At 38.3% G+C, this 13,480-nt stretch overlaps 1 protein-coding gene across 2 annotated transcripts in view; it reads right to left on the reverse strand.

The window, feature by feature from the left end:
- Ttll7 (tubulin tyrosine ligase like 7) overlaps nucleotides 1-13,480 on the reverse strand; it is a 135,361-nt gene that overhangs the window by 8,445 nt on the left and 113,436 nt on the right. The window contains exon 20 of one of the 2 annotated variants that reach the window (XM_055614370.1): nucleotides 9,357-9,530. In XM_055614370.1, the coding sequence (XP_055470345.1) occupies nucleotides 9,357-9,530 (174 nt within the window). Of the gene's footprint in view, nucleotides 1-9,356; nucleotides 9,534-13,480 lie in introns of both variants that reach the window. The other variant, XM_055614369.1, reaches the window with a different exon arrangement.

The following is a 13,480-nucleotide window of genomic DNA, read 5'->3' on the forward strand; positions in this document are numbered from 1 at the left end:
TGTGTGTGTGTGTGTGTGTGTGTGTGTGTGTGTGTGTGTGTGTGTGTCTGTGTGTCTGTGGTCACCTGAGCATGTGCATAGAGGCCCTAAGTTGATGCCAATTGTTTCTCTCCATCGCTTTCCGCTTTATTTACGGAGACAGGATCTCACGCTGAACCTGTAGCTCTCCAATTCCAGGTAGCAGCTTGTGCCACACATCGCCTGTGCTCTGGGCTCTAGGATGATGGGTGGTCATTACACCTGCTAAGTGCTTTGCTTCTATATGGGTTCTGGGATGTAAATTTAGTCTTCATGCTTGTAGGGCAAACATTTTATCTACTGAGCCATCTTGTAACTCTCCAACAGAAATTTTAATTTCCAATAAATCAATATTATTGACACTTTAGTAACACTCACACAAACATGATTCTATTGTCTCTCACTATCTCTGGAACCCATGATCTTCCTGTCTCTTGGGTATTGGGACACTATACGCAGCCTTACAAAAGCTTTAAGCTCCATTTAGCACATGAAAACAAAAATCACAAAGTACAGGATCCTCGGTAATGTATTTGATATTAACTAATTATTTAAATAGTAGTACTACTTAAATAGACCACCACTATTCTAATTTCCTTATAAATGCTAACATATTTTAATTCAAATAGCAATTATCTAAGTAAATGTCACTGTTAGCAACATTTTACAGGTGAACAAACTTTACGAAGCACACAGGGTCAAATGTTTTTCCCTGGTCACACAGCTACTGAAGGGACTTGGCCGGTCTCAGAGCCCAGTGCACAATACCTACAGAAAAACTGCTCTGCAGGATGCAATCATTGATCATGACAATTCCAGACACCTGTCATGATACACAAATTTGTATGCAATTGCTATATAAATACTTCCAGAAACATGAAGTATAAAATATCCTAAGAAGTAATGTCGGTATACGTGCCACAAACCCGACCTGCTTAACAGAAGTGGGAGTTACTAAGAAACTGTTCTTTTGGACTTCAAAGAAAGAGAAGTGCGGCATGAACTTGAAAAGACGTATGAAATTATGCTGGAAAAGCACTCTGCTTACCTAAAGCAAATGCTGTGGGTATTGCACAACATTATGGAGAAATGCAATAGTTATTTGCCTCGAAGTCTCCACTAATATCTCCTGGGAGACTCCGCAGTAGCTGAACAGCAAAGCTTACTTTTAAATTGTTCTTTGCATTCAAGTTAAATAAGACAATTTGATTTTTTTTAAGCAAGAAGCTTGTCTCTAGGAAGTGAATTTATAGACTATCTGAAGACTTTGTATAAGTACCAAAAAATATGAAGAAGTTTACAGCTATTATCCTAGCTTATTTTTGCTTTACCAAAATAACTCATAGCTAACTGGTACCCAGGAGCAATAAATCAGACTGTCTCCAAACACTTCACACCCATAGCCATAAGCCTCTTTTGTAAGGCAAGGCAAGGGCAGCCTCCTATACCCATGTAGATGTCAAACACACTTTTAAAATTCCAGATTGGCATAGAATTTTATATGCTACCTTACGGCTAACCCTGATGATCCCCAAGAATATAAATCACTCCAAAACTGATAGGAAATTCACTTTGAAATGTAAGTGACACTCACCTTCCAATATCTTTCTGTAGTAGGACAAGGATCCCTGAACTCCTTCAGGTAAACCCAGATTCCTGGTTTGAGGGACTGCAGGGTAAAATCCAACAGACTATGTGCCCTGGGCTTTTGGAGGATTTTTTTCCCTCTCGCTGTCTTGAAATTTTGTGACATAGAAATTATTTTTATCCTTTTTATATAAAACTCAGTATGTTAAGTATATTTATCTTTTATAACCACCAGCAAGTCTAGAATACTGCCATCATCCCAAGAAGAAACTCTACATCTAGTTTCCTAGTTTCTCCTCCTCAGCACGGCTTCCGGAACTCCCCAGTGACAGAACTTACCTGGCACACGTAAAGCCCTGAGTTCAGTGCCAGGCACTTATAAAAGACGTGGGTGATCCTCTTCTCTCCCCTAGTCCCTTACTAGCTACCCAGCCACTGTGGTTACTTAGATTGTAACACATATGTCAAAGGCTTCAAGCTAGCATCCACATAGACAGGAAAAGATACTTGTATTTGGGGTAACTCAGGATACTGTTTTTCTTGCTCCACACATTTACCAGTTTATCACATTTACCATTTATCACATTTTTTAAACAGCTGAATAATATTCAATTGTGCAAATGTACCACGTTTCCTGATCTATCCATCAATCGATGAACATCTAGGCTGTTTCTGATTTCTGGCTATTAGGAATAAAGCAGCAATGAACACGGGCGCGTAAGTGTCTCTGTAGTAGGAGGTAGTCTTTTGGGTGCACACCAAAGCATGATATAGCTAAATCATGAGCTGCATCTTGAGGTACAGATTCCCGAAGAACCACAGCACTGATTTCCACAGTAGCTGTACAAGTTAGCATTCCCATCAGAAATGGATAGGTGTTCCCCTTACTCAGCCTTTCCTACAGGAGCTGTCATTTCTTTGCTATTGGCCATTCTGACCCTGCTAAAATGAAACCAACAAGTAGTTTTAATTTACATTGTCTGGATGGCTAAAGATGTTGAATATTTCTTTAAGTGGTTCTTATCAATTTGTGGGGGTTTTGTTTGTTTTTGTTTTGTTTTGTTTTGAGAACTGGCTACTTAGTTCTGTCTTCATTTTTTTTTACATGACAGTATTTGTTTTCTTGATGTTCTGTTTAGTTCTTTATATATTTAGATAAGATCCCTCTATCACATGTACACTTGGTAAAGATCTTTTCACATTCTGTAGGCTGCTGCTTTGTCTAATAGATGGTGTCTTTCACGATATAGAAGTGTTTCAGCTTCGTAAGGTCGTATTTATTAATTAGTGATCTTAGTGTGTGCTATTGGTGTCCTGTGCAGAAAGTCCTTTCCTGTGCCAATGAGTTCAAGTCTGTTCTCCACTATCTCCTCTATCAGATCTGTCTGTCTTATGTTGAGGTCCTTGATCCACTTGTTGTTGAGTTTTTCACAAGGTGGGTGATGATAGAATTCTATTTGCATTCTTCTACATGGCATCCAGTTTGACCAGCACTATTTAATTGAAGATGTTGTCTTTTCTTCATCTTCAGCCCCTGCATGCTCAATGAACATGCAGAAGAGGAGGCAGAAAACTTGTTAAGAGCCAGAGGTAATGGATGACTCTGAGGAAACAATGTCTTCTAGATACAGCTGGACCGATACACAGATGAACTCACAGAGACTGTGGCAGCATGCACAGAGCCTGGACAGATTCAAGCCAGACGGGGTCCCAGAACTAAGAGGGGGATGTGAACCTATACCCCAACTACTAGCCAAGAACCCGTCTGTAATTGATAACCACTGACATAAGAAAAATTAATTTTCTCCAGTGGAGTCTCTCTGGGTATATTCACCACATTTTAAGGCCAGCCTCATGCCCGGGAGTAGTTGGCCAATGCTGAACAAACACAACAATATTTTTGTTGACTTTTTGGTTTCAATTCACTTTGCTTTAGGCCTTTTTTTTTTCTTTTTTTTTCTTTTTTTTTTTTTTTTTTTTGTCTTATTGGCCTGCTGTTTGTACATTTTGATTCTCATTTTTTTTCTCTGTGTGTTTCTTAGCTTTTTATTGTTTGTGCTTTCATTTTCCTCCTTCCCTACCCAGGAAACTTCAATTTTACTTCCTGACTATGTACTATGTACCTAGATGGATCACAAATGACCCTTTGTGTCATCTTACAAACTCAGAGTGTTTGTACCACTTCCCTTTTGTGTCATGTACTGGATTTCTTTGTTTCATGGCTAATATCCCATTGTAGGATCACACATTTTGGTTATATACTCACTTATTGGTCACAGTTGAGTTGGTTCCATCTCTTGGCTTCTGTAAAAGCAAAGGCTGCTGTCCGCACTGGTGTGTAAGTGTCTGGGTGCCTAACCTCAGTTCCTCTGGGCCTACACTTAAGTTGCCGCGATGGGCCATCTGTGAATTTATGTTTAGCATTTTGCTGAACTGTATTCCACAGCAGCCACACCATGTCACATCCCCAGCAGCAAAGCCTGGGCCCTTCAGCTTTCCATCTCTTACAACACATTAATATAGTATATCCCTGCTTGATGCCAGCCATCCATTATTAAGTACCTTCTAGTTTCAACTCAGATTTGGAGAGTAAGGGGACAAGGCCTATTTTCAAACACCCACTTTGTCACATACTATTAACGTGAGACCTGTTTCCTGTGGTCTCAAGAAATCCAATAATTTCTGCCCTGCCCAACTCCCAGAGCCATGGGCGTGTACATGAGTGAACACTGCGCATAGCTCATATGTGATGAACACCAGCCTCACTGGCAAGACCATCCTCTGCCTGAGATAAACACATCCTACTATAGCCTCGGGTCATTAATGACATCATATGCTTGAAACTTAATGTAAAGTATAATACACATTCAGAAAGGGGTGTTGGACATGCCATTCAGTTTAATAGGCATTCGGAAGTGATTACTTGTATAAAACCATCGTGGTAAGCAGCGATCTGAAAAAACCCTGAGCTCAGAATTACAACACCCTTGCTCCTCATGAAGTTACCCCTCTCTTGGTCTTTATGGCACTTACATCCCCGTTTCCCATCCAAATCCATCTTCCTTAAACACTGTTTCTGCTTAATCTTTATTTTCATTAACAATCAAACAAAATACATATTCCCTTGTATGTGGATAGGTTTACACCATCAAATGTTTGACCCTCTGTCACTGTATATGCAGGTAAACTGTTTTCCTTACCAGTACTGAATGTTACTCCATTGTGTGATGTTATAGAAAATGTATCTAATTTTCTGTTGTATACTCTGTTTGGGCCTAATTTTTTTTAAGTATTCTGAGTAAATTATACCATAACCATTGTAGTAAATTTTTGGTCTTGTATCCATGCTCATACATTTTTTTTGGAAAATTACTGGCACAGTGGTTATAAAATGGCCACGTCCAGTATGCAATGCTGAACTCTCACCCATTTTCTCTGTTTCCTGTCATGGAGGTAATCTCATTTCTTGGTGTTTTTTTGCAGGTGTGCAGAATTAAGGCTGCTTTTTTTCTATTATTTTGTAGTGTCTTGAACGTAATTTGCTCATCTACATTTTCAAATGTTTATTGCCGCCTTTTCGAGGTCTGGTTTGTTTGTTTTCTAGAAGTTGTAGAAATTCATATAAGTTTGTATCACTTTATTTTTGTTTGTGTTTTGCTTTGAGATGGCATCTCATGTAACCATGGCCGGCTTGAACTTGCTATGTAGCTGAGGCTGGCTTTGAACTCCTGACTCTGTATCCACCTCTGTTCCTCTGTGCTGGGATTACAGCCTTGCACTCCCACGCTTTGTAACAATTTACTTTCTTAGATTGATTTCATCAAGATGGTCAATGTTCTTTTGTTTACCGGTAGATGTGTAAGAACACAGTTGTATGCACTAATAATGAGCCTTTAGTTCTCCATTTCAAACTCAGTGTCTTTTGCCAGTCTTTATCATTTCGCATTCTTGGGTCCTTCGGTTACAAGGCTGAACTAGAGTTAGGGTACCAGGCAACTTTGCCTTGTTTCTTATTTGAGAAGGAATGTTTATGCATGTCTGTTATAACGCGTATGTAGTTACATTGTATGGGACTGTGAAAATTCCTTCTCCTTTTTTAGGTTGGATAAACAGTTTTCTAATCATAATTATAACAGAATTTGATAATGTGATTTCTCCTTCCCTGGAACAGGGACCTAGGGAGCAAACCTGCCATACCCATCACAAACACTCCTATCACTGAACCACACCCCAGCCATCTCTCTGGACCTTTTGAAATGACCTTCTGTCCTATTAAGTAGCAAAAAGCATCAATCATTTCTTCTTCAGGTCATGGAATCTATCACCAGCACTACAAGCAGAGCTGAATGAGGGATTGCTGTAGATAAAATTGTTTCTGTTTGCTAACATATAGCTTCTGATTTTACATTTATGTTGTTAGGTGAGAATGAACATTTGCTTTTCTTTGCTAATAAGGCTCTGCTTGGTTTTTGGTATTGAAGATAAGTAAGTAGTCTTATCACAAGGAGAAACTAAGTTCTAGTTTTCCTGTTCTCTAAGTGGGGTTGATAGTGAACCCATATAAGCCTAGACACCAAAAAGCAGTTGGAGAACACGGAGCTTAACAACTAACCTTAGTACAGTGGATCAAGTCAGGCTCAAGTTTTATTACTTGCAAAATACATAGAAAGGTGTATATTTCTAAATGAAGATCTTAGTTCCTATACCAACTCTAATGGTTTAAATTATTATCAGTTGTACATGGACTGTCTTCTTTATTGTATGTTATTTTTGTAAGGTTTCCAGGTCAGAAGCCACACTCTTGCATACCATACTTAAAACCTCTTAGGAAATATCATTCAAGGTCATATTATTCATGGGTCTATAAAACTGGCTGATGCCAACATTCCCTCTTTCGTTTTTTAAATAAAATATCCAAAAATACATCTCTTCATCAAAGTACTCAGGCATACTTCATGAATGCACATGTTATATTCATATTTATGTATATCCTTATTTATAATTAATTTATATATAATTTATATATACATTCACATCACAATGATTAGTAAGACTCTTAACACCAGGCCCATCTGAGCATCCCTCAGAAGTCTAGGACTGAAGATTTCAGGACCAGAAATGCCTCTCCTGGCCACAAAGATTAGAGGGAAGGAAAAGAGTGGAAGCAGTTATGGTGTGTGACTTCTTCCCTTAGAATAACCATTAAACAGTCCTTTCTGCCTTGCTCACAAAGCTACCTGATCCTGCTTGATCCAACGAGAAACTGAGTCAGAAGAGCTAGAACTGCAGGAATGAGACCACAGAGATAAACTCCCTCCTGTGCAGGAAGTCAAAGCTAATCCTTGAAGAAAAGGCTCTTCATTTCTATGCTGTAATTTCAAAACAATGGCTATCATTTGTTTAAATCAGATGAAATCTTTAATGAAAATTTTATTTCCCATTAAAACTGTGCTATATAATCTTAATCTCCACATATTTGAAATACTCACAGTTGAATGAGGATTGATCATCTTACCCAGGGTCCTTCTTGCTTACCTTCTTTAGGTGTACAGAGTTTAGTATGTTTATCCTATATTATATGTCTAATATCCACTTATAAGTGAGTATATACATGTGTGTCTTTCTGCTTCTGGGATATCTCACTCAGGATGATCTTTTCTACTTCTGACCATTTTCCTGCAAATTTCATGATTTCCTTGTTTTTAATTGCTCAGTAGTATTCCGTTGTGTAAATGCACCACAATTTCTGTATCCATTCCTCAACTGAGGGACATCTGGGTTGTTTCCAGATTCTGGCTATTACAAATAAAGCTGCTGCGAATATGGTTGCGCAAATGTCCTTGTATACTTGAGCATCTTTTGGATATATGCCTAGGAGTGGCATTCAGAAAGGTAAATGGGATAGACCTCGGAAAATGGAGAAAACAGGGAACAGGATAGGAGCCCACCACGAGGGCCCCTGAAAGGCTCTACCCAGCTGGGTATTAAAGCAATGCTGAGACTCATAGCCAACCTTTGGGCAGAGTGCAGGGAATCTTATGAAAGAAGGGGGAGATGAAAGACCTGGAAGGGACAGGAGCGACACAAGGAGAGCAACAGAACCAAAAAATCTGGGCACAGGGTCTTTTCTGACACTGATACTTCAAACAAGGACCATGCATGGAGATAATCTAGAACCCTTGCACAGATGTAGCCAATGGCTGCCACTCAGTCTCCAAGTGGGTACCCTAGTAAGGAGATCTGGGGTTGTCTCTGACATGAACTCAGTGGCCTGTTCTTTGATCACCTCCCCCTGAGTGGGGACAGCCTTACCAGACAACAGAGGAAGCTAGTGCAGACAGTCCTGATGAGACCTGATAGGCTAGGGTCAAATGGAAAAGGAGGAGGACCTCCCCTATCAGTGGACTAGGGGAAGGGCATGGGAGGAGATGAAGGAGGGAGGGCAGGATTGGGAGTGGATGAGAGAGAAGACTACAGCTGGGATACAAAGAGAATATATTGTAATAAATAAAAATTTTAATTAAAAATACTCACAAGTTAACTTTGTCTCTAAAATCGTTATGATTAATTGGTTATTGTTTGCAAAAGGTTAAAAGTGGTTAAATATCCTACACAGTGTACAAAAGACAAAATCTAAGACTAGTATATGTGTTGGTCTTCCTAAGAAAATATTCCTGTCTGTTGTGTGGTTAAGGCCCAGCTGTAGGAAGTGTGCTTCAAGACTCCAGAGAGCTTTTTACTGCATCTATGTCTGGAGATTTGAATTGTTCTTTATTTTTAACGTACTCTCTGACTTTTTTGACTATAAATCCATTTCTACAACTTACATTCTTCTACTTTAACTATCACTACAACATTTTCATAATAAAACTAAAGTGACAAAGGCTGGGACACTGGCTCAATGCATAGAGAAGTTGTTTTTCCTGCAAAAGGCCCTGGGTTCAATTTTCCACAGTTAAACCAATCAGCAATAAATACTGGAAGTTGCTTCTCACCTTTAATTCCAATAGGAATTGTAATTGGCTGGAAAATTCTAAAATGGACTGCACGTTTACTCTGTGCTTTTATGGCCTAACAGCTGCTTGTTATCATGCTTCCTACTTTAAAAAAAAAAAAAAAAAAAAAAAAAAAACAAAAAACAAAAAAAAAAAAAAAAAGATAAAAAAAAAAAAAAAAAACATGTTTTAACTGGACATACATGAAACTCTATTTTGAAATAGAACTTTACGAAAAAAATCATCTCCTCCCAGCAGGCTGTAAAGTGATTAAATAATAAATAAACAAACAAACAAATGGGAAAAATCATCTCCTGCTGATCGGCTTGGCAATGTCTTGGTATTGGCGTGATGAATAATAAAATCATACCAAAGGCTCCTTCTCAACTGTCTTGTTCTCAGGGATAAATGTGAAATGCCTCTATTAGAGAATAACAGTTAACTTCATTGCAACATATTAGAGTGCTCTTACTTAGTTTTTGAAAACAAGAATATGTAAAGTGAATATGTTTATTTCTAATCACATTGTATCTACCACCTTTAGGTTTGTGATTGCTGTACTTGTTCACTTTCTTAAAAGCAAAGACTGTGCAAATAAAAGCTATTTTGTAGGTTATCGCATGTATATATGTTCAGGGTTAGGTGATTCTTTGGTTCTGTAAACATAACAAGACTTCTAGTTTTAAAAACTCTCAATTTCAAACTGTGCCTTGTCTCTCTACAAAACGCACCCAGAACTGAGAATTTAAAAGGTACCTGGAGTTACCCCAGTCAGGACCAACACCTGAGATGGGTCCTCTAGTTTCTGTTGTGTATTTGTAAACCACTAATAGGCACTGCTTGCAAAGCTCCACCAGGCGCTGGCAGCACTGGAGCTGCAGAGGAGTCACCAGTTCTGGGCTCTTATTGAAGATGCTCTCCCAGGATGATCTGCTGGCAAAGAAAGAGACATGACTTAGTGTTCACTACTCGAACTGGCAACCAGCTAGGTCACTTATCTAGCAGCAAACTGAGAAAGAAGGTAGAAATGACCTTTCACATACATAGTGAATACGAAAGTTTTATGATACAAATTGGAAAATAAGTCTTCGTTTTAAAAAAAAAATTGCATTATTACAGGACTTGTCTTCAAGGCCATCAGTGCTACCAACATGGAGAGCTAACAAAATGGCTCATTCCTGCTTTAAAAAATGAAACTATTCCATACTAAAGCATCTGTATAAAGTGCCTGGTTAATTTCTTAAATTTTAGGGTTTCTAGGATTTTGTTGTTTTTTTTTTTAACTCTATATTTAGCATGATACTAGAAACAAAGAGATTAGAAAGTCATTGTGATTTGATTTATGAACAGCCTGCTCTAGGAAACTCAGTTTGACCTCTGGATCTGTGAGCACCTGTGAGCGCCCCTCTCACGGTACCCTGTCCATCCTCCTCTCCCACCAGTGTGTGCTCCAGCAATGACCTGTCCCAGCAGTTAGCCACCCCCACAACATGAGCTGGAACCTTTCTTGTTGAAAGGAACTCACTCCAAAGTGGACCAGCTCATTATTCCCTGGAAAGCCTCACTGTCTGTGTGTCACTAGTGTCAAGTATCAAGTCAGTCATCTTGGCTTACAGAGACATACCTCAGCAAGAACCTGGGAGGGGGGACTCTTTTCAAACCTTGAGGGAAAGTGGTTGGAGATTTCATAATGGTTTAAGTCTCTTTTGACAAAAACCAATTTGTGTAATCCTCAAGAGAAAGAGTAGGTTTTCAGAAAGAAAGAAAAAATACTAAAGAAAAATATTTTTTTCCTGAAAACAATACAAAAAAAAAATCCCAACAGGAAATTCAAAGACTCAATTTTCAATCTTCCATAGCTGTTTTATATGTTTAGAATTAAAAAAAAAAATCTTTACACACTTAAAAGTGTTTGAGGGTTGTTTTATTTTGTTTTATCTACAAAGACTACTGTTTATTTTCTCAGGAAAAAAAATGGTCCTAGAAGACAGCATATCATCAGCAAATGACAGCTTTTCTTAGAGGGTCAAATCTTGAGTGAGTTAATTGAAAGAAATGGATTTTCTTCTGGGTTTAGAAATGTTCAAGTCTAAATATAATACTTTTTTCTTAGCAAAGGCATAAACATTTCTGATCCATAAACAATTAAACGTTAGCTCAATTAACTCAAAATATACTAGCAAACTCAAGACAATATATATGTATTATCAAGACATATATTATAGCTACAGATATAAAATTAACTTACCTATTGGAACCAAGAAAACACCAGAGAAGATAATTAGCATTTACATTTGTATCTAATATACATAACCCTGAAACTTCTTAAACGTCTGAGCAGTAAGATATAAAACTGTGTCTGCCTGAAAATAAACAGAGCATACCCTGTGTTTTGACTGGCCATCCATCACTCTCTGCTCAGGTCCTAAGGTATCCTCAACATTCAACATTCTGAGCTGGCTTATTTATATTTTTATACTTTGAAGCTATCTGATTAGATATGTACCAGGTCTCTCCTATCAAGGTTATTTTTCTTTACAGACCTTAATATTTAGAGGGAAGAGAGGATGCAATAAGATGGAAAAGAGAAAAAGGGCTTCTTCATTTTAATTAGATGTAACTGTTTACATAGTATGTGAAGTTTGTCTTTAAGTCTTTTTTTTTCATGTGTAAACTTTTATTGCGTGGTAAAATATTTCAACATTTTTACACATTCCACTTTACATACATAAAAATAAGCCATGTCATCTAAAACATCTATTATACCGCAACAATCTTTAACGTTCCACCTTTATCGGGTCTGTACTGCTCTGTAAAGGTGCTTTCTGTTTGCTCACTGCATGTGTGTGTTTTCTCACCTCTAACAAAATCACTTCACTGGCTGGAAAAAAATTTATTTATTATATTTATTAACACTATTGTTCCTACCTTTTACTCATGAGTGGCACTAAATTAAATCTTTTTTTAGTATTAGTTACAGTTTATTAACTTTTTCTTTGTCTTTAAGTCTTTAGATGTTACTACCAACTGTGCATGGCTAGCCAGAAGCTTAGCTGACTCCGGTGTATGGTGGGAGAACAGTGTTGACTGGTTTACCATTTTCTTTTCAAGATAAACATAGGAGTCAATGTCTTATGCACACCTCTTGTGTATATATTCCCTAGCATTGAAAAAACACTTCTTCTTAGTCTATTATGTTATAACCAAGTATCAGCATACCAAAGCTCCTCAGAAAAGAAGAGAAAATGAGGAAGACTCCAGTTCTCTTGCCAGAAGCTAGCAGAGCCTCTGGATACAGGAAAGTTGTGATGGAGACTCAGCACGGCACCCTGCTCAACTAGTGCCTGCTGTCATGACTGCATATGAAAAGTTCCTATACTATGCCTGTGTCCCAACTGCCCAAAATAATAGCGCAAAGTTTTGTGGGGTTTTTTTGTTTGGTTGTTATTGTTTTTGCAAAGGTAAAAGGGAGATGGGAAGAGTTTAAAACACCACTGCTTTCAAAACAAAGAACCCATGGTCTCGTTGCCTGCATTCTTTGATGTTTTCCCTAATCTTCAGAGAAATATTAAAGGGGGTGGTTTTCAATGACATTTTTAGTGACATAATGACAGGGGATAAAATCCAGAATTCTTCTCACAACAAAGAGAGGTTAATAAAATCCAAGACTTAGAAAGTCCTCTTATTATTCAATAACCTATCCACTGCACCCTCTTCCTCATGAAAACTTTTAATAAAACATTTATCTGAAGAGGGGAATTAATTTGTTCCTTTGTACCCTGGAAGAAAACCTAACTGGTGGTTAAGTGGACAAAAAGGAGAAAGAACAAGTTGGCTTTGTCTATTTAAAAATCTGGACAAGTCTTTCAAGTGAGTGAATAATCACCAGGATGTTTTGTTGAAAGCTGAGGACCTGCCATGAACACAACCTAAAGGAACAGAGGATCACATCTCTTAATGTCTTTTATGAATATTTTTTTTAAAACTGAAGTACTTTAAAATCTAAAACCCAGTGGCTCTGTGAAGCCAATAGATGCTGCTTGTGTTTGGTCCTCAGTTTGGATTTTCCACAGTTATGCCACATCTTTCGAAGTGTTACCCTGTCAGTATGTATGCCTTTAGCAGCTGGTCCGACAGCTAGAAAGTCAAGGTGAAAGAAATCTAGTGTTCTCATTTCTCAAGGAATGCTGTTTAATAAATAAATAAACATGCTGCTTTCTTGCTCAGGTATGTGGAAAATCTTTGACAAATATAATTTCAGTAACTCTAGGACAGTTTCCTACCTGTCTCTGTCTGTTAACACACCCAAGAACGTTTCTTAAAGTTTATTTCTGAACTTAGAGCTTGAAAATCTGTTATAAAGTTTCCATATGACAAACTCCCATCGAAAATGTTTTGAGGTAAAAGGCCTAAACTGGGATCCTTTGTTCTGGGTACAGAGAAAGCTGGTTAATTCCCTTTCCCTCCTCCCCTTTTTTCTTCATCTCCTCCGTCATCCTGCTCAGTTTCTCTCAACCCCTCTCCCTTCTTTTCCTCTCCACCGCTTTATGTGGCCTTCATGCAAGGTCTCAACTGAAATGTGAGCTGCTAGAGCCATCTTTCCCGAGTTAGAGTCCACAGAAATATAGATTTGCCTTAGTCCGGGAAAACATGGCAGATATTTTTATTGAAGAGAATTCCAAAACCCACGCTTCTCATGAGACTGACCACAGTCAGAATGTGGACCACCAAAACCTTTCTGGGGTTGGGAGGACTGAAATGATAACTTCATGGTTAACAGTGCTTCTTGTTCTTCCACGAGGATCTGATTTGGATCCGAGCACCCACACGGGGCAGCTCACAACTGCCAGGATCCAATGCATACCTAGACTCACATGCAC

Source organism: Psammomys obesus, unplaced genomic scaffold (genome assembly GCF_907164565.1).
Source record: "Psammomys obesus unplaced genomic scaffold, mPsaObe1.curated_primary_1811, whole genome shotgun sequence".
Taxonomy (NCBI): Eukaryota; Metazoa; Chordata; class Mammalia; order Rodentia; family Muridae; genus Psammomys; species Psammomys obesus.